Genomic DNA, 22,252 nt, shown 5'->3' with positions numbered 1-22,252 from the left:
ATTCTCTGTTCACAGACACACGCACGCCCATTTCTGCTTATCATCCTATCTAAAACCATTTGAAAACTTTATCTCTGCTAAATTTAGGTACTCCTTGTTCTTTCTTTCTTCATCAGTTATTGGGGACGCCCCCTGCCTATCTTCTTAGGGTGCAATTCATTTCTGAAAGGGACCTCCTGCTGAGTATCTTAAACATTTTGATGACTATAGAATAGTCAAAATGTCCTCGGAATAAGAACAGAAGGGGCGTTTTAAGGGTAAACTAGTAAATGACTGTTATCTGTGAGAAAGGAAAAAGGCTCTTATGAAGGTTAAAAAGCTTTTTGTTTTTTTTTTTTAAATGGGAATTCCCTGGAGGCCCAGTGATTAGGACTTGGTGCTCTCAATGTTGAGATCCCAAATTCAAACCTTGGTTGGGGAACTAAAATCTCATAAGCCAAGTGGAATAGTGTGAACAACAACAACAAAAAAAGGACATGTTAGTTTTTTCAGTCACTTAACCTAAACAACCTAAACCTGAATTGCACCCAAAGTCCCATCAAAACTCAGTTTTTTATTGTTCCACTCAAGCCAGAGGCTCTGAGCAGTTCACAGGCAAGGCCATGTTAAGGTTAGCGCCAATGATACAAGCTGGCAATTGTGTGTGCAAACTGGTGCTGAGGCTGAGAAATTATGATGTTATGATGAGACAACAGACTGACCCTGAAGCCACATTCCCTTGTATGACCCCACTGGGAAGAGGTACTCACTGGCTTCTTAGCCTAGGAAAAGTCAGCACCGCTCCCCTCCACCCCCGCCACCCTGGGTCAGGGGCCAGCCCTCAGGACTACCTCAAGCCTGATCAGATGCTCGGAACTATTTGTGAATGTTTGTCTGCACTATTACAGTCTTTTCTGTACTATTACAGATTGTGCAAATGGTCACATAGTTTTTTTGTTATGACAAAAATTTATAGACTGAAAGAATGTTAAGGCTGTTTGCTAGCAGGCTAGTTACTAGTCACTGTTGACTTGTGGAACAGGACAACAAAGGTTGACCAACACTCAGGCACTTGAACACACAGAAATGCTAGCAAAGATAGCAGCCTGAGGCTTACAATCAGAGAGTGCTTGCTTTATCACACTGTAAATCTCTGTAAATTAGCGAACCACATGGTGGCCAACTTCTAGCCAGATTATCTGAGCTAGACTCAGGAATGAAGAGTAATCTGGTTGAGAAATTCAGCTTGGCTGCTTGAGCAAATCACTTAGATTCTTTGTACCTTGATTTCTTCACGTCTAAGGTAGGGATATAAAGAAAAGAATGTGGCCCCCCCATTCCAGTTCTTCAAGGACCATGCCAGCGGCCACTGCAGCTGCCCACCAATGGCGCACCTAGGGGGACTTCAGGATGGAGAAAAACTGGAAGGATTCTGTGCTTTGGATACTGGTCTAGATAGTTCAGATGTATATCTAAGGGACAGTTTCAACGAGTCCAGATTCTGGCATCTTCACATAACACAGAAAGGCACTAAAATCATTAACTTGAGACGTCTGCTCTTTGGGACTGGCAGTAATCTTTTGATGCTCAAAGTGTGTGTTAGCTACTTAGTCGTGTTCAACTCTTTGCGACCCTATGGACCGTAGCCTGCTACAGGCCGCTCTGTCCATGGCATTCTCTAGGGGAATCTTCCTGACCCAGGGATTGAACCTGGTCTCCTGCACTGCAGGCAGATTCTTTACTGTCTGAGCCACAGGGAAGCCTCTCTGAAGCTCAACTACATGCTTTTTTCCAAGCAAAAAAAAATTCACATATTAATATATCCCTGATCTCTTTGGAGCCTTCCTCAGAGCCATCCAAGAGGCTGTCTTCCAGGCTGTATTCCTCAGTAAAGTCCCTGAATAAAACTTAACTTGCCATTTTTAGGTTGTGTGTTTTTCTTTCAGTGAAGAGGGAAAATACTAGCCATCTTGCAGGCTGTTGTGCAGATTACAAGAGAAAATATCTGTAAAAAAGCATCAAACATGTACTTCCTTGAGGCCAGTTAAGAAATATTTACATATGAGCAAATATTTTATACAAGCATATCTATACCTAACTTCTTAAAATCTGTGTGAGATCTTTTAACCAGTTTTAAGAATACACTCTCAGGCTCAAGCCTCTAGCCTTGAGCTAGGGGTGGGAAATTTTGGTCTTCACCCATCTTGATCTGATTTTAACTAAATTAAGTCTATAGCAAGTTTCAAAAATAAATCTCTGAGTTGACCCCACTACTCCCAGGAAGAAGGCGATTTGCCACGAAGTTCATCCAGCTTCATTCAGTCTGAGGCCCTTTCTCTGCATGGGTCTGTTTAAGGCCTGGGTGGGTGTGTGTGTGTGCAGGGGTGGAGGTGGGAGCTAGCAACGTGCTCACGTGATCATACATTTAGCAACGTGCTCACGGGGTCATACATTGTTGTAAAACGTGTAAGATATTTTTGAATTCTTTTTCTTAAAGAAAGTCACCATGATTAGAGAATTTTCAGGTCCCACAAATCCTGGATTATTAAAAAAAAAAAAAAATCAACCACTACAACAAAACTAGGCATTTGTTGTCACTGTCATTCAGTCTTTAAGTGGTGTCCGACTCTTTGCAACCCCATGGACTGCAGCACGCCAGGCTTCCCTGTGCTTCACCATCTCCTGGAGTTTGTTCAAATTCATTCATGTCCATTGAGTCAGTGATGCCATCCAACCATCTCATCCTCTGCCCTAAGATCTTACAGAAAAACCCGAACGAACATTTGGGCCAACTCAGTATTTCAGACCCGGGATGCCTGTTTAAGTCCAAGAAGGGAAGGAGTGCTGACGTCACCTACCAGAGAGGTCTACCGGCTGGGAGCACAGGCTCAGCACAGGTCAGGGAGAGGGGCGGAGGGTTGGCCAGGCCTGCAGAGCCCTGGCCTCATCTTCTCTGCTCGGTCCTGTCTGCCCCTTCTCTCACTTCTTTTCTTTCTTTTGTGCCTTGTGTTACTGCTTCCTCCTTGTCTTTCCCTGATATAAAGGCCTGAAGTCTTCTATTCCCTGCTTCTTGGCTTTTACACTTCATGGTTCTCTCTTAAAAAGTCTTGAACTAGTGTGTGGCAGCCTGAGTTGTTTTCCCCCTTTTGATTCCTGACACTGGTTTTCAGTGGAGAAACTGGAGTTCTTCACTCCTGTTGTGACTTGATCTGGCCAGGGGTTGCCCCAAGGCTGCCAAGTGGCTGCCTTAACGCTGCCAAGTGGCTAATTAGCTTTACACAACCCTCCCAAATAACTTGTCTTGGTAGTTTCTCTCCCTCCTGTGAAGAGTTGCCAAATCTAGGCTTGTAAGTACAAACAAAGTAGGTGAGACTTCTTTTTCACAACAAGTATTCCAGCAAGTGAAATAATAAACTCTTGCTGAACCTTCAAGCTGGGATTCTAACAGGAGAAAAGACAAAAGGCATCACACCCTCTAACCAGACCTATGAATCCGAACGGGTGTGGTTATTTGTTGGGTTCTGTTTCTCTACCTCTGTGAGCATACGTAGTCACTCTTTATTCTTCAGGTCTGCAGATTTGGTGAATTTTAGTACATTTGCAATGTTGTGCAACCACGCCCACTACTAATGTCCCAATACCTCTATCACGCTAACCAGAAACCCCACACCTCTCAGCCGTCACCCCCAATTTAACCCTCCTCTCATCCCCACCAACAACCAATCTACTTTCTGTCTTTATGGATTTGCCTATTCTGAGCATCTCACATAAATGGAAGCAGACATTACGTGGCCATTTGTGTCTGGCTTCTTTTGCTCAGCACCATGTTTTCAAAGTTCATCCACGCTGTAGGAAGTTATCAGTACTTCATTTCTTTTTACGGCTGAATATTCCATTTTATGAATATTAATATTTTGTTTATCTATTTGTCAGTTGGGTCATTCACTGTCAATGATAATAATGTGATGAATATGTGCATACAGGTTTTTGTGTGAACATATACATCAACTCTTTTGAGTAGATAATTAGGGGTGGAACTGCTGGGTCCTACTATAACTCCTTAACTTTGAGAAACTGCCAAACTGCTTTTTTCAGGGGCTGCCCTGTTTGATGTTCCCACCAACCACACATGGGGATTCTAATTTCCCCACATCTTCACTAACATTTGTTTATTCCTTTTTTTGGTTACAGCCATCCTGGCAGGTGTGAAGTGGTATGTCATTATGACTTTGATCTGCATTCCCAAAGACTAAAGATGTTGAGCATCTTTCCACGTGCTTATTGGCCATTTGCATGTCTTCTTTAGACAAATGTCTATTCGTATTCTTTGCCCATTTTTAAACCGAGTTGTCTTTTTATTGTTTAGCTATAAGAATTCTTGATATATTCTGGATACTAGACCCTTACCAGATAAATGATTTACAAGCACTTTCTCTCTCTCTTTCTTTTCTGTTTCTCATTACTTTTCACTTGCTTTATAGTATCCTTTGATGCAAAAAAGTTTAAAATTCTGATGAAGTTCACATTATCCCTCACCATCCATGCTGAAAAAAAAAAAAATCCAATTTCTTTATCAGCATCTCAATATTACTTGAAGATTTGGGAAGAACTTTAAAAACTATTTAAAAATTTTGTATTTTATTTATTTATTCTGGCTGCACCCTGTGGCATGCCAGGATCTTAGTTCCCCAACCAGGGATCAAACCTACACTCCCTGCATTGGAAGTATGGAGTCTTAACCCTGGACCACCAAGGGAAAGTTCCCAAGTTAGGTATTTTAGAATGTAATAAAAGCACATATACCTTAAAAATATAAAGCGAGATTAAGACTTGAAAAAGTTGGAAGCTTCTGGTGAGATGATGACCTGGCTCCCTATAATTACTGTTAGGCTCTTAGTATAAATAATACAAATGCATGCTATCTAGGGGGGCTTCCCAGGTGGCTCAGCAGTAAAGAATCTGCCTCCAATGCTGGAAACACAGGAGATGCAGGTTCGATCCTTGGGTCAGAAAGGTCTCCCAGAGAAGGGCATGGTATACCCACTCCAGTATTCTCTCCTGAATCTCCATGGACAGAGGAGCCTGAGGGGCTACAGTCCATAAGGTTGCACAGAGTTGGACACTGAAGAGAGTTAGCACGAATGCTATATAGGAATTCCTAGGTTTTGCTTTTGTTTCCTTCTTTCAGAAGAACTAAAGAAGAACTAAAACATGGGGTCAAATTATTCTTTAGCTAAAGAATGAGGGTTTCTAGTAGCCCTTCTGGTTCAATATTTTTAATTGAATATTTTTAATTTTAATATACATGTATATTGTATTCCAACTATAATCAATCTTTTCCAACAGAGCCTGAGGTATATACCATGGGAGCCTTAAAGGGCGCTATGCCAGCTGGCCTCTGCTTGCTGGCTGGCAAACAGAAGTTTTATATTTGCGGACAGTAATCCAGAATGGTGTCCAAGTCCATCTGAGTTTAGAATCGCTATCACAGCAGAAACTGGAAACCTCAAGGGCTGTAAGCCATTGAGCACGTCTACATGGAAGCCACTTCTCATTACAGCACATACAAATACACAGCGACCCGAGCTCAGCCTTCTGGGATCTCATATCCTCCTCAGATTTGCACACAATATACTCACATGAGTTCTTTCTCTTTTTTTAATAGTGAGCTCTTAGTTGCCTACAAAATTACTATCTTACCACTTATAATTTTGTGTAGCAGGTATGACCATGTATGCTTTTTTATCGAAATGCCATAGCAATATGACAGATACTTGATACTGAAAAGCATCTTTAACTGACAAAAGCTTTTTATTTTTAATTTAAACTTAGCCTGTGGTTAGTGTGGGGTATTTAAATTGTTCACTCGACTTCATGTGAATCAAGAACAAAACGTGAGTCTTATCACTTTTGTCCTGAACTTCTCTCCGCTTTCTGACAAATGGTCCCTACAATTAGAATGCAATGACATTTCCATCAGAAGTCTCTATCGCTAACAATTATGGTACATGAGGTTCTCAGATAGAATCCTTCGTTAAGGGTGTCCAGAGTTTCATGAATCTCATTTATGTTCAAAGCCACTGCTTGAACAGGGAGGAACCCAGATTTAAAAAGCAATCCAGGGACTTCCTTGGTAGTCCAGTGGTTAAGACTCCATGCTCCCAATGTAGGGGGTGTGGATTCAATCCCTGGTTGGGTAACTAAGATCCCACATGCCCCACATGACGCAAAATGCAGCCAAGAAATAAATAAAATAAAAAACCACCCATTTTAAGCCAAAAGGAAATCCTTATCCAGAAATTACTCATCCTTAATTTTCGTGTCTTACTTGCCACCTTCCCCATTCTAGCTTTGAAAACAGGGAGAAATAAAGATGTATACAGCATCTTTTGGGATACACAAATCTTAAGCTTTGAGGTCTCTAGGAAGCTATTATTGCTTCACAAAGAGAATTTTAGGTGGACCCTAAATCTCCCTGCCCTTGACTTTAGTAACTGCAGGGGAAATGTCAACACCCTTCAGCCCCCACCTTAAAAACTCTCTGCTTCAGGAGGACAAATCACCTAGAATTGCATGAGGGCATCTAATTTTTGTTAGAGCTACAGGTCACAACAGAAGGCCTGGAAAGATTATCATCTCTATTACCTATCTGATAATAGACAGATTATCAGATATCTCATGTTCCTAAAGACCAATTTTACTAAAGATGAGGTAATGAGTTAAGTACTGTATCTGATAAATAATTTTTTAAATTATATTTAATTCATAACAAGCGGCAATAGTTTGAAACAGAATACAAAACTTACCTGCATTTAAAAAAATAATATAGTCATCAAAGAGCTTTCTTATTTGATAAGAAATCAGAGCTTATCTATCTGACAAGAGATGATAATGATATAATAATGTCATTAGTACATTAATCCTATGATTCAGTAATAATAATAATATTTGGAGATGTTAGCAAATGGGGAAACCTAAGCTATAAAGAATCTGAGAGCATTTTGTTTATCCCAAAGATCGTAGGGTACAAGTTTAAGGTACTATGGGGGACATCAACTGTTACAAAAAAGGGACTTGAAGCCACACATTAAGCCCTCAGTCCTCAGACAAGTAGGGAAGTGTATAACATGGAGAGCTGTTAAAACACGGATCACTGGGCCTCATCCTGAGAGTCTCTCGTTTAGTCCCTCCTGAGAACCTGATTGCTTAACAAGTTCCTAGCAGGTCTGATGCTGCTGGTCTCAAGATCACACTTGGAGTCTCCCTAGAAAGGAAGGAGATGAATATCTACTGAGGGAAAGGAGAGAACAACTATTTAAAACTATCCTGGGTCAGGCTTGGCCAAGGATTAATACAGTCCATCTCACCTGGTCCTCAGAGCTTCCCCAGAACAACGCTTCTTTCTCACACTTGGCCAGAGCAGAATGAGAGTGAAGGGTCTGCCTAGGCAGGTCTCTAGAAATAGGCAAGCTCTTCAACGACTATATCATTTTAAAAAATGCTGGTTGATTCTGTATTCTGTTTCAAAATATTGCTGCTTGTTATTAATTAAATACAATTCAAAAATGTGTATCAGATACAGCGCTTAACTCTTAACCTCAATTCTTTACTCAAATTGGCCTTTGGGAACATGAGGAAAAGGATGGCTAAAGCTTAGTAACTGGTCGATGGTGAAAGAGTTGGCACATCTTATTATAATTATTTTGTGGCTGCAATTATTTGAGTGCATGTGTGCTTAATCACTGGATGGCCAGGGAAATCCCCAAATTTAATCTTAATTAATTTTAGAAACCTGCACCTAGGCCTGCAGGTCTGTAAAGATGCTTGTCCTGCCAGCTCACTCTGTCACATCACGCCCCCCCCATCCCCGTCCCCTGAAGACTCAATCATGCTTTTCTCTGTGGCTCTTCTATGCAACCTCTGGTGTCCCAGCCAAGCTGGACTGCTTGCTGTTCCTCAGGTCTTCCTCACTTTTCCTACTCTCCACATACATGCTCATTACCCTTTGTTGTTGAAAAGTTTCCCTTTCCATCTCCACTTGACTAGAATCTTCCATGCCTTTTAAGGTCTAGCTGAAATGCCATTTCCTTTTTGAAGACCGAACCTCATTTTTAAAAGGCTGCTGGACAGAACTCCTTCAATGAGTTCCCATGACTGCCCAGACAGATTTCATGTCAGTGGGCATGTAATTGCTTTGTGAAACTACCCTGTGCATAGAATCTCATGGGCCCTGTTTTACACATGTCTCTGCAAAGAAATGGGCTTCCCAGGTGGCGTAGGAATAAAGAATCTACCTGCCAATGCAGGAGACACAAGAGACGCAGGTTCAATCCCTGGGTCAGGAAGATCCCCTGGAGTTGGAAGTGGCAACCGGCTTCAATATTCTTGCCTGGAATATTCTATGGACAGAGGAGCCTGGTGGGCTACAGTCTGTGGGGTCGAAAAGAGTTGGACACGACTGAGTGACTGAGCACCCATGCACACTGCAAAGAAATGGTTCTGTTTGACATTAAAGTTATATTGCCATTCAAACATGAACTTTTGTGCAATGTATGATATTGGAGTGTGGATTAAAAAGTTGGAAAAATATAGTTAAAAGAAATCCCAACAGGAAGCTTTAGGTTATGACAAAATTTGTGGCTGTGAATTAGAATAAAGATAAAAGTCTAAAATGAAGAATGGACCTAGCCTTTTGGGACGAGACAAGGCCTTGAAAGTCTTTAGGACAACCTCCTCACTTCACAGTCATAGAATTTTTGGACCGTGCTTTGTATTACGGTCAGAAGTCTCATTTGTCTCATTAATGTTGCTCAGTTTCCACCGCGCCTAGCTGTGGGCTCTTCATTTTGCTACTTGGAAAAAAAAAGCTTTTTGCCCTGAATGATGGATTTAGTTGTGAAGGGCCAGGCCTGACTCTGGTCCAAAGGGAGCTGAACTGTAGGACCTCCTTTGATTTTAAAGGTTGCTAACCATAGTGGTGCTGATTCTGAAGCTCCAAGGAAAGAGTCCTCACCATCAAGTGCCACTTTAGATGAGTCTACCAGTCAAGCCGTAGTCATGGCCAAGCCTGAAGGAGGAGCTTGTGCTAGGTGGGGTGGCACCTGTTCCATTTGGCTGATGCCATCTTTGGCTGCTGAGAGTTACCTAACATGCTGATTAAATCTTGGTTCAGTCATGTCGAAAGTAAAAAGTAGAGGATACCAAGGGCCTTTGTCTTTCCCATCCCACACGCTCCTCCCAGTCCCGAGGTGGTAAAGAGCAGGGGTTTCAGTGGGGGGCAGAAACGGGTACGAGCTGGAGGTCACAGCTTCCTATCTGCACGAGGCAGCTAATGAGAGGACTGTACATAACTTAGGGGTAACTGGCAGGCCAGGCGGGGTATTGTTGAGCACTTTATAAATGTCAGTTACCAATGCCATTATCAATACACTCTAGATTCTCTTCCCTCTCTGTAAGCATCTCCGTGGCATTTCAGTCCCTCCCTGATTCAATTATGATACCACTGAAAAGTGAAATGTGTTAGTAGGGTCGTGTCTGACTCTTTGTGACACCATGGACTGTAGCCCCCTAGGCTCCTCTGTCCATGGGATTCTCCAGGCAAGGATGCTGGAGTGGGTAGCCATTCCCTTCTCCAGTATTGACTTCTAAAACTAACTGTTATCAATTCTTATCAACTGTTTTCAAGATCAAGACTAGGCTTCACAAGACAAGCTGGAGGTGCCCTTGGAACCTAAAAGCCAGTCCCCAAACTAGGTCATTCCTTGGCACTGAACAACATCTAACTCTCACTTGACCTCTCCACATCTGTGAAAGTCACAGTCACCTTTTCAGCTCCCCTGGCAGAAGAACTGAGTTTGTTTTTTGTTTTTTTTTTTCCCCAACTATTATACCTCTTTCTCTTTCAGGCAATCAGTTGTCAAGTCATTCATCCACACTTTCACTTATTCAGCAAATATCTATTGGGCCTTTTCCACAAGGCAGGTACTGTATTCAACTGATGAACAGAACTTAAACGACTGCTGCCCTCATCTGCAAATACATAATCATGTGTTGGCATGTATACTCACTCAGAAGGGGATTTCAGTCTGGAGGAGAAAGTACAACAGGTCACATAACTTAAAATGAGAGGCAGGAAAGGACTCTGGAGGAAGTGACAATCTGAACCGAGGCCCGAAAGAGGAAAAGGCTCGGTGAGGTGGGTAATGAGCACATAGCGCTCTTGGCAGCCGGATCAGCAGGTACCATGGCTCGGGTGGGAAGGGCCTGATGCCTTTTCTGAGCAGCTGGGGCAAGGCCACGTGGCCACAAGGCTGTGAACTTGCTCGGGTTGAAACTGGAGTGGGAGATTCCCAGAAGTATATGGAACCCCTGGTGGGGGCTGAGCCAAGAGAGGGATGGGGTCGGGTTACCCTGGCTGTGCCGGGGAGAACGGACTGGGTGGACAGGAAGAAACTATACAGACCTGTCCAGGGGTTATTCGGGCAGTTTTGGTGACAGATGGTCAGTGGCTGTGATGATGGAGGGAAGGAGTGTATCTGAGGCACAATTTGGAGGTGGTGCTGATAGAACTCAGTGATTGGGGTGAGGGCAGAGTGAGAGGGGTTGCTGATAAGGCTGGTTTCTGGCGCGTGCAGCTGTGTAGATGAAAAGTAGTCACGGAATCTATCTTCCAAACTACTCTGTACTCCTGGATCCGCTCCCAGGACAGTGCTGGCCCATCGCTCCCCTTTCAAGTATCTGCGATGGCTCCTGATCACCCGCTTCAGTAAGCACACATGTCTTCCCTTGGCTTTCAAGGATCCACAACTTACATTTCCAGTCTTTTTTTTTTTAATTTTCATTTTCTTGGCTGTGCCATGGAGCACATGGGATCTTTGTTTGCTGACCAGGGGTCAAGCCCGCACCACTTGCACTGGAAGTGCAGAGTCTTAACCACTAAGCCAACAGGGAAGTCCCTTCCAGTCCTATTTTCTACCACTTCTCTACTTAGGTCCTGCTTCAGTCCAACTGGACCACTTCCTGTTCCTGGAATGTGTCACCACACATCCTTGCCTTAGTCCCTATTCCTCACCATCTCAGTCTGCTGAAACCCTATTCGGCTTTCAAAGTTCATTAAAGGTCCAGTCGTTAAACCTCCTAAAACTCTGGGAAGCCCTGACAGCACCTAGAGTGCCGCCTGTTATTGTGGTTACAAGAGTACTTATCGCGTGCCTGTCCCCTGCCCCCAGCAGACCACAGGTCAGACCTTCGGGTGCCCAGCCCCATCACTCATCCTGTACCACTGCCCACTCCTTTGCACAGCCAAGCACAGTGCTTCACCCATAACAGGTACATCTTACTAAATTTATTTGGAACAATTCGTGTTGCTAATTATGCTGAGGAACGAGGAGACCTGAGTTGTTGAACTGGAGATGTTTTCCAGTGGCATCTGCCAGCACCAGAGCTCACAGCAAAATTTATCTTCCACCAAACTCCTGGCAATCAGACGCAAGACAGACACACACATGCCCCTCTTGACAGCGTCCTCTGCCTGTTTGAAATTCTCCAGTGCAGCAGTGCTCATAAACCCACCCTTTCCTTGCAGCACCTAATATCAAAAAATTACAGCCTCTAACTCAGGAGTTTTAAAACTGCTTGCTGTAATCCATTAGTGGGTTTTGAAATCAATTTAGTAGGTTAAAAATGATACTAAAAAATAAAATAGAAAATAGCTAAGCACACTACTTATATTCAGGATGAGTAATGTTTCCTGAAACTTCTGTTTCCAATGCAAGTATACATCTGTGTGTTTACTGGGTCATGATGTAAAATGTTATTTCTCACCATGGGCCCCAGTTCAAAAGGTTTGAGGGCTAATGCTGGGTAGATCAAGATCAGCACACAACTCAAACAGGGAAAGATGTTAGGGAACCAGTAATGAGACTATCTAACTAAAACAGTGAGACATTCATATTTTATCCCTTTAAAATGTGAATGTCTGATATACCCAACTCTTCCTTCAGGGGACCTGCATTTCAGTGCTTTTAACCAAAATTAATCTCATTAGTAGAAAGTGAGTCAGAAATTGTTTCCAGCTACAGGCCTTTCGGTACCTCAGACAAGGACTTCCTCCAGTATCCCAGTTCCCCAGGAGAGGTGGTTCAGGAACTCCATTGCTGAAAGGCTACTGGTTTCTAGGTTACAATACACAGAAGTGATGATACTTTTGTAGGAGAAGCATATTTACAACCAGAAAAATGCACCCTTTCTTCCATGCAGTTGTCAACAAGCTTATCAATGTATGTTTCTGTATATGTATGTAACATAAACCTAGAAAATACAATCCTATACATCCATGTGTGAAACTTAGGCCTGATCAATTTGGGGGTCAATGTGAATCCAAATTGACCTAAAAATGAGATATACTATGAGTTACTGAAGGCAATGACACATGTGGGCTAGGAAGGGGGGATGTGGGCCATGGTAGGATGGGCAAAGGGGCTCAGGAGTGTGATGGATGTATTATACCAAGTTTTTATTACCTTGATGCTTGGTGGTAATGAGAGGATGAGGTTAGAGGGGTAGGCTATGGAGAAAACAACTTTCTAGACAGGTGTATGCCCCATGATAGTACACAGTTGTCCACTACGAGTGCATAGGCTGTATTTGATTATGTCATCACTAAAAAGACAGATTCCAAGCCTAATTCTAGCTGCAGCTCCATTTAACAGGTTGTCCCTTATAATTTGTTGCTCCTTGTGTTACAATCTCCATTTATAGTTGAGACATCAACAGTTGACTTCCTAATGAATGAAATATAAACACTCTTAATTGTCAATTATAATCCCAACAAATAACTGGGCCTGGAAACAAGGGTGAAGAAGTAGGAAGTTCAAAGCTGGTGTGGTGCAAAGAACCCTAGATTGAAGTACTGATAAATTTGGGTTAGATCTGGGTGACAGCAAGTAAGTTCCACAACCTAATGTTTCTGCCACCTCTAAAATTTTGTAATTCTACAAGGGAAGGTAAAGGTGATCTTTATCTGGAAGACAGAAATAGTATCTTGGCTTGATGTGCTATGGGCAAATGACAATGATATTACCCAAGGTTGTTTAAATATGAATTAATGGCTTTCCCATTATCTGGATCGTATTAGCACCCTTTAGGTGATATTACATACCAGCATTTAAGGCTTTCCACATCTGCCCAAATTTATCTCAAATTTCTTGTGGTTCAGACCTGCTCCTGCACCCATCCTCCCCCACAAGTCTGGTGTGTTTAATTCTTCACCACCCCTACTCTCCTAGCTAAAGTCCCATAACCTTCATAAAGCCTTCCAACTACTCAAATATTTAATATCAGCTTATGACCTTTGAATTCCTACCAGACTTTATAGCAGTCCTATCAGATAGGCATTATTATGCTCATTTCATCTAAAGGCCCAGAGAAGTTAAGTGGTTTGCCCAGCATCCTAGTTTGTGAGCAGCAGGACTGATTTGTTTGCCCTCCAAGTCCACACACTTTTTTTTTTTCTTACCATGCCATGATGTTTGGCTATTAAAAAAACCATAGAGGAAGGATGCAGTAAAAAATCCCATAAACCAGTTACAATAGGGTTTGTTGGGACATAAATGCAAATACACCACATCCTTTGAACCACGTGTGTAAAACACGCTTGGGGTAGCGTGAACAGTTTTTAAGGGCTTGCCAATCCTGTTTTCCAAGCCCAGTACTAAAATGATATTCCACGGTAAACGACAGGTGGGTGGCTAATGACAAGAAAAAGCAATATGGTTAAAAGAAGAAATTAGAAACGGGACAAAAAGACAAGAGTGTAATACAAGCTGGCAATGCACACAAGAGACACAGAATATGCCAGCATGGAGTATGGGGCTGAACGGGTCCATAGGACTAAAATATCTAAGTTAGGGAGCCTATACCTGCCAATGAGAAGCGCGCGTGTCTGAGGGTTGATATTAATAACAGCAGTACACATGGACAGAGAGTAGAACTCAAGAGAGAGACAAATAAGGACAGGTCGTGGGGACACAGGGCAGAGCATGACAGGATGAGGGTGGTGGCGCCCAATGAGGGGCCAGAAGGGTACAAGACGGGTCGAAGGGAAAGGTGAAGAGGTTCAGAGGGTACAGTGCCCCCAGACTCCAGACTAGTGTCATCTTCCTCTCCACAGCTGGTTGGTGTGTGCGAGGATTCACATCCGCACCCCGAAAAGCCCTCCCGGTGGCTCCGAGAAGACGGCGAGGTCACATCCCTGTCTCCCGGGGACTCTGCGAGGGGTCCTTACCTAGGAAGATGGAGATGATGAGCCGCAGCGCCTGTTCTGACGCGCCCAGGGACGTCGCCAACTTGTTAAGGCTCAGGTCTTGGAAATCCCACCGCAACCCCCTCGTCAGCTCCGCTTCCATGTCCCCCTCGGCTGCGGACGCCATCTTAGCTCCGGGCGTCCCCCAGGGACCCCTCTGCTCCGCGCGCCCCGAATGTGGGCACAGCGCTTGAGCTTCACCCCCAATTCCGGCCCGGAGCCCGCCCACGGCGTGCGCATTGGCTGCAGACCCGCCCAGAGGCTCCGGATTCAGCCGGTCATTGGTCAGCCCGGGCCGGGGGCGGGGCCTCACGCGGCAAGGTAGGCCGGGGGCGGGGCCTCATATTTGTAAGGCAAAGGTGACTCGGCCCGGGAAAGAACGCGGGGCTGGCCGGGGGCGGGGCTTGGAACCGGGAACCAGACCCGCGATTGGAAAAGTAAGAAGCCGGCGGCGGAGGACTGTACAACTCAGTTCTAACAGCTCGGGGGAGGAGTCGGGGCGGGCGAGAGTCCGGCCGGCTCGTGCGCTGCCTCTCTATTGGCTGAGACGGAGCAGGCGAGAGTCGGGGAGGGGGGGGCTGTCACCCGACCGCGAGGTTACTCTCGGTCGCAGGCGCGCCGGGGTTACTGGGGCATGTAACGGGAGGGCGCGAATTCCTGCGGCGGCCTCGCGAGCGCCCCCTAACGGCGCCGCGGCTGTTCTTGAGCCGTTAGACAGGCCGCCTTCCGTCCCAGACCGAGAGGACCACCCCGGCGCCTCCAGCACTCTCTACCTGCTCCTTTAATTTCCTGTAACTTCCTATATTAAAACGTTGCCTTCCTCCGAGAGGCGATGAAATTAAGCTACGCTGATTTAATCGTTCAGTCAGTCAGTCAGTTCAGTCTCAGTCGTGTCCGACTCTTTGCGACCCCATGAACCGCAGCACGCCAGGCCTCCCTGGCCATCACCAACTCCCGGAGTCCACCCAAACCCATGTCCATTGTGTCAGTGATGCCATCCAACCATCTCATCCTCTGTCGTGCCCTTCTCCTCCTGCCCTCAGTCTTTCCCAGCGTCAGGGTCTTTTCCAATGAATCAGCTCTTCGCATCAGGTGGCCAAAGTGTTGTTGTTTCAGCTTCAACATCAGTCCTTCCAATGAACACCCAGGCCTGATCTCCTTTAGGATGGACTGTTTGGATCTCCTTGCAGTCCAAGGGACTCTCAAGGGTCTTCTCCAACACCACAATTCAAAAGCATCAATTCTTCGGCGCTCAGCTTTCTTTATAGTCCAATTCTCACATCCATGCATGACTACTGGAAAAACCATAGCCTTGACTAGACGGACCTTTGTTTGCAAAGTAATGTCTCTGCTTTTTAATATGATTTAACCGTTAGGCTTTTCGTTTAAAATTGAACTACTTTGTCACTAAGTAATACAGGTTGAAGATCAAAGTGCAAAGAGGATAGAAATTGGAGACAAAAGTCCTTTTGTCCCACCTTGCTTTGCATTCTTACTTCCAGTGTTCAGATCAGACTAACAAAAATGTGCCAAGGCCTGTGCTGGGCTCTGAGCCCAAAGCTATGGAGTGGAGATGGTGCACAGACATATAAGGTATTAATGATGTGTAATTAACTGCAATGGAAGGCAAGTGCTCTGAAGGAAAAGAAGAATGTTCCGTGAGAATATGTAACAAAGGAACACCAAGTTTTCAGTGATCACTGGAATTTGTGGAGCATTCTTGCCCAAGTGCAGCTTATACTTCTATAGCACTTTGCACTTTATGCAGCACTAATAGTCATATTATATCACTTAATTGATTATGAAACAGGTTATTTACAGACACAGAGGCTTGGAGAAATTAAGCAACCTGCAAAGTTCCTTCCCTAGTAAGTGGCAGAGACAGAATGGAAACCTAGGTATGTTAAAGTTCACCTCTCTCCTCTTCAGGGGGAGACAAAATGAAAGAAAAAACAAACAAACAAACGGAGAAGTCAAGAATAATATAACTTCCCCCTTACAGGGACTTCCCTGGTGGTCCAGTGGCTAAGAAGCTGCCCTCCCATTGCAGAGGACCCAGGTTCCATCCCCAGTCAGGGAGGTAGATCCTGGCTGCCATAACTAAAAGGTCCCGTATTCCTTCCTGTCCTTCAGAGGTCCTCTCCTTTGGTACTTATCAATCCCATGCCTACTTTTATACTTTATACAATGTATATATCCAGAAACAATTGTAATACAGTTTTGCATGCTTTTAAACTTTATAATTGGCTGATTCATGTCAATGTATGGCAAAAACCACTACAATATTGTAAAGTAATTAGCCTCCAATGAAAAAAAAATGGAAAAAATAAATAAATAAACTTTATAATTACAGCAGATTGTATCATTTTGCAACTTGTTTTTATGATTAACATCTTTACTGAGGCAGACTCATGTTTTTATAGGTAACTGTAATACAGTCATTTTAATTGTGATGTAACATTGACTGGTATGATTATGCCACTTTTTCATGATCATGTTGAGAAATACTTGGATTGTTTCCTATTGATGTATTTATTTTATTACAAACATTGCTGCTGTGGACATTCTCCTTTAAGCAAGAGTGAAAGTTTCTCTAGGACTGTAATTCCAAAGTTTTTTTTTGTTGTTGTTAACTGGGATCTATTGCTCAGTGCTAAAGAATCCACTTGCCAATGCAGGAGATGCGGGTTTAATCCTGGGCTGGGAGGATCTCCTGGAGAAGGAAATGACAACCCACTCCAGTATTCTTGCCTGGGACATCCTATGGACAGAGGAGCCTGGTGTGCTACAGCCCATGGGATCACATAAGTGTTGGACACAACTTAGCAAGTAAACAACAACTACTGTAGGAAACATGTTGCTACCCAGTATACACGTGTTCATACACTACATAACATATAGGTATAGTACTCACGCTATATGCACACATCATACACTGCCTTGCTATGTATATGTTCTCTGATACTTTCTGTTCTAATTCATTAAAAAAATAATCAGGATCCACTAACTTGATATCACTACTTGCTAGTAGTTCATGATTCTCAGAGTTAGAAACACCCCTTTAGGGATTATAACCAGGAGAGGAATCATGAGTGGTAAGGTTTGCTCACCTTCAATTTTACTAGATTTTGCCTAATTGAAGTATTTGGCAAAATTTTAAGGTTCTTAAAACCTTTGATTTTCTGAATAAGTAAAATATATTTGTTAAAGCATCCAGTCAGCTAGACCCTGTGTAAAAACAGGAGTCCGTTTCTTCCTTATATCCAACTCAGTAATATGTCTGCCCTTTCTCACACCTCTGGTGTTCCAAGGCAAGGAACAATGTGGCAGGAGGCTGTGTCTCCCTTGACACAACACGTGCCTGTTTACTTTCTTCCTCAGGTACTTGATTGGCTGCATTCCCTTCATTCTTCCTACTGTTCCAAGGAAGCACCTGTTCCTCTAGTTACACTGGCTGATGAGCTGCTGATTGGGGGAAGATTGGGATTCTATGACCTCTAACTTTATAATTAAGCACATTTGTGGGAGGCTTAGTAAGTCAGGTTTTGTGCTGGTCTCTTGACGTAAAGATGGCTGAGACAGCCCCTGCCCACAGGAAGTTCTGTGTCAAGACATGGAAAGATAATTAGAAACCAGAGTGGAAGTGTTTGTATAGAAATAAGCATAATGTATTAGTGAAATCCCTCATTTCTTATGACTGTTTTCCCCTGCGCCCCCCTTCCCTTTTTTCTTTATCAATTTCAGTATTTCCTTCTACTCCCTTTCCTCTGGCTCCTTGACTTCTATTATCTATAACTATCTGCAAGTCTTCCCATCTTAAAGTTAGTTAGCCCCTCAGGCTCAGTCGTGTCTGACTCTTTGTGACCCCATGGACTACATACAGTCTGCCAGGCTTCTCTGTCCATGGGATTCTCCAGGCAAGAATACTGGAGTGGGTTGCCCTTTCCTCCTCCAGGGGATCTTCCCAACCCTGGGATCGAACCTGGGTCTCCCACATTGCAGGCAAATTCTTTACCCTCTGAGCTACCAGGGAAGCCCTCCCACCTTAAAACACCCTCCTTTCCCCTGAGGTATCTGCCCTCTTTTCCTTTCCCTCGCTACCTACGTGTAGAGAACCTGTCTTTTTGGAGTTCACTCAATATCCAGGTATGGATTTATAATCTCTCAACCTTTGGCAGTAAGCTTGGGACCCTGTGACTAGTTATGGCTGATGGCCTGTATGCAGAAATGAAGTGTCATTTCCTGGCCAAGGAGGTGAAGGATCTGGATGACTCCGAAATTTCTCTCTTCTCTTGATAGTAACACATATGGAGGACAAGTGTTCCGAGATGGAAGAAGCCACCCAACCTGCTTCTTGCTCAACGTTTAGCTTGAATGAAAAATATTTGTGAAGTCCAAAGATTTAAAGTTATTGCTTTAACTTGCCCGGACTAATACATGGGATTAATACACCAGTCTTTAACCCCATTAGAACTTGGTGTTCGTTTATGAAACTATTCACTCAAAGACCAACTATTCCTTACTAATTATGTGTACCTTCCCTCTGAAACTGAGCTGGACATTGTGGGGCTCCCTGGCATGGCGTGGTGACCTTTCTGTCCCCCATTTCTTTTTTAAAAAATAATTTTATTTATTTATTTTCGGTGTGCAGGGTCTTGGTTGCTTTCAGGACTTTTGTCTAGTTGCGGCAAGCAGGGGCTACTCTCCAGTTGCAGTGGGCGTGCTTTTCATTGCGGTGGCTTCTTTCCCTGTGGAGCTCAGGCTATAGGTCACATGGGCTCAATGGTTGGTGCCTCCTGGGCTCTAGAGTACAGGCTCAAGAATTGTGGCACACGGGCTTCGTTGCTCCACGCTATGTGGGATCTTGCCAGATCAGGGATCGAATGGAAGGTTTTTTGCAGTGGCAGGCAGATTCTTTCCCACTGAGACACCAGAGAAGCTCTGTCCCCCATCTCTTGTAGGTAAGACTCTAGCCTCCATGACCTTCCCTGAGTTCCAAAAGGTGGATTCAAACAATTTCTTGATTGAGGGAGAAGCAACTAAGGAAACAACCTGAGGCCAGATCAAACAGATCAGAGAAACTCATCAAGATTAGAAGACCCACCACCTGAGGTGAGATTAAGGGATTGAAAGCCCTGCTTACATTCTAATCTTATCAGACACCCCACCTTTGACCCACTGTCATAAAAAGCCTCCTCCAGTTCTCTGGAGTTGAGACACCTAGTTTTTCAAGGCAGAACCCCAGTGTATCTCCCTTTGCCCGACAAATAATAAAGCTATCCTTTCCTATTTCACCCAAAACTCTGCCTCCAGGATTGATTTGACACCAATGTACAGAAAGGCCGAGCTTCTCTGTCTCATATTTTTTCAATAACTTTTGTTATTTTTTGGCCTTGCCATGCATCATGTGTAATCTCAGAACCCCGACCAGAGGTTGAACCCATGACCTTGGCAGTGAAAACTCAGAGTCCTAACCACTGGACTGCTTGGGAATTCCCTCTCATATTCTTTTCTCCCCCCAACGGCATTCTTGATTTCATGGATGAACTCTGCTATATTAACCTTCTGAGAACATGAATTACGGATTTGGGGGGATTTTTTAAAATTGTTGTTTATATTTCTTCTTTTATTCTCAGTACTTTCTTTTTCCCTCTGGGGTTTTGTTTTCTGTTTATCTCTTTTAGGGCTTCCCTTGTGGCTCAGCTGGTAAAGAATCTGCCTGCAATGTGGAAGACCTGGGTTCGATCCCTGGGTTGGGAAGATCCCCTGGAGAAGGGAAAGGTTACCCACTCCAGGATTCTGGCCTGCAGAATTCCAAGGACTGTATAGTCCATGGGTTCGCAAAGAGTCGGACAGGACTGAGTGACTTTCACTTTCTTTCACTTTATCTGTTTTAAGATGCTGGTCATCCTTTCATATACAAACAAGGCTTTACAAAGTTGTTTGGATGTATGGGCTGTGAATAGGGCTTGTTGCCTCGTGAATTTCCCTGAAATTGATTGGGCTGGGAGCTCCCCTTTTGACTGAGAAACTTTGGAATGTCAGTAGGTGGAGGGTTTATTCTCTAGGATTGTTCAGCCTCTTCTGAGAGGAACTTCAGTGTGGCATAAGCCCTCTTGGAGGAGGTAATCATTAACCCCACCATAGAGCTGCCAGAACTCACACAGGACTGGGACATAGACTCTTGGAGGGCACAAACCGAACCTGTGCACCAGGACCCAGGAGAAAGGAGCAGTAACCCCACAAGAGACTGACCCAGAATGGCCTCTGAGTGTCCAGGAGTCTCCAGTGGAGGCGTGGGTGGGTGGCGGCCTGCTGCAGGCTTGGGGGCCCTGAGTGTAGCAGTACATGCTTAGGATCTTTTGAAGGAGGTCACCATCATCTTCATTACCTCCATCATAGTTTGGCCCCAGGTAAATAGCAGGGAAGGAACACAACTCCACCCATCAACAGAAAATTGGATTAAAGATTTACTGAACATGGCCCTGCCCATCAGAACAATACCCAGTTTCCCCCTCAGTCAGTCTCTCACATCAGGAAGCTTCCATAAGCCTCTTATCCTTCTCCATCAGAGGGCAAACAGACTGAAAACCACAATCACAGAGAACTAACCAATCTAGTCACATGGACCACAGCCTTGTCTAACTCAATGAAACTATGAGCCATGCCGTGTAGGGCCACACAAGATGGACGGGTCATGGTGGAGAGTTCTGACAAAATGTGGTCCACTGGAGAAGGGAATGGCAAGCCACTTCAGTATTTTTGCCTTGAGAACCCCATGAACAGTATGAAAAGGCAAAAAGATAGGACACTGAAAGATGAACTCTCTGGGTCTGTAGGTGCCCAATATGCTACTGGAGATCAGTGGAAAATAACTCCAGAAAGAATGAAGAGATGGAGACAAAACAAAAACAACACCCAGTTGTGGATGTGACTGGTGATGGAAGCAAGTTCTGATACTGTAAAGGGCAATATTGCATAGGAACCTGGAATGTTAGGTCCATTAATCAAGGCAAATTGGAGGTGGTCAAACAGGAGCTGGTAAGAGTGAACGTTGATATTTTAGGAATCAGAGAACTAAAATGGACTGGAATGTGTGAATTTAACTCAGATGACCATTATATCTACTACTGTGGGCAGGAATCCCTTAGAAGAAATGGAGTATCCATCAGAGTCAACAGAAGTTTGAAATGCAGTATTGGATGCAATCTCAAAAATGACAGAATGATCTCTGTTCATTTCCAAGGCAAACCATTCAATATCACGGTAATCCAAGTCTATGCCCCGACCAGTAATGCTGAAGAAGCTAAAGTTGAATGGTTCTATGAAGACCTATAAGACCCTTTTAGAACTAACACCCCCAAAAATGTCATTTTCATTATAGGGGACTGGAATCCAAAAGTAGGAAGTCAAGAAACACCTGGAGTAACAGGCAAATTTGGCTTTGGAATACAGAATGAAGCAGGGCAAAGGCTAATAGAGTTTTGCCAAGAGAACGCACTGGTCATAGCAAACATCTCTTCCAGCAACACAAGAGAAGACTCTACACATGGACATCACCAGATGGTCAACACCGAAATATTGATTATATTCTTTGCAGCCAAAGATGAAGAAGCTCTATACAGTTTGCAAAAACAAGACCGGGAGCTGACTGTGGCTCTGATCATGAACTTCTTCTTTCCAAATTCAGATTTAAATTGAAGAAAGTAGGAAAGTAGGTCTAGTGGAAAACCACTAGACCATTCAGTATGACCTAAATCAAATCCCTTATGATTATACAGTGGAAGTGACAAATAGATTTAAGGGACTAAATCTGATAGAGTGCCTGATGAACTATGGACAGAAGTTCTTGACATTGTACAGGAGACAGGGATCAAGACCATCCCCAAGAAAAAGAAATGCAAAAAGCAAAATGGCTGTCTGAAGAGGCCTTACAAATAGCTGTGAAATGAAGAGAAGCAAAAAGCAAAG

At 43.9% G+C, this 22,252-nt stretch overlaps 1 protein-coding gene across 1 annotated transcript in view; it reads right to left on the bottom strand.

The window, feature by feature from the left end:
- Positions 1 to 14,493, bottom strand: part of LPCAT3 (lysophosphatidylcholine acyltransferase 3) — a 33,520-nt gene extending 19,027 nt beyond the window's left edge. Inside the window, exon 1 of the mRNA XM_065942042.1 lies at positions 14,264 to 14,493. Within this exon, the coding sequence (XP_065798114.1) occupies positions 14,264 to 14,408 (145 nt within the window). The 5' untranslated portion in view covers positions 14,409 to 14,493. The remainder of the gene's footprint in view (positions 1 to 14,263) is intronic.
- Positions 14,494 to 22,252: the final 7,759 nt, after the last annotated feature.

The sequence above is a fragment of the Muntiacus reevesi genome, chromosome 1 (genome assembly GCF_963930625.1).
Source record: "Muntiacus reevesi chromosome 1, mMunRee1.1, whole genome shotgun sequence".
NCBI classification, from domain to species: Eukaryota; Metazoa; Chordata; class Mammalia; order Artiodactyla; family Cervidae; genus Muntiacus; species Muntiacus reevesi.
Note: the sequence above shows the minus strand (reverse complement) of the source record. Positions and strands in the feature narration are given on the sequence as shown.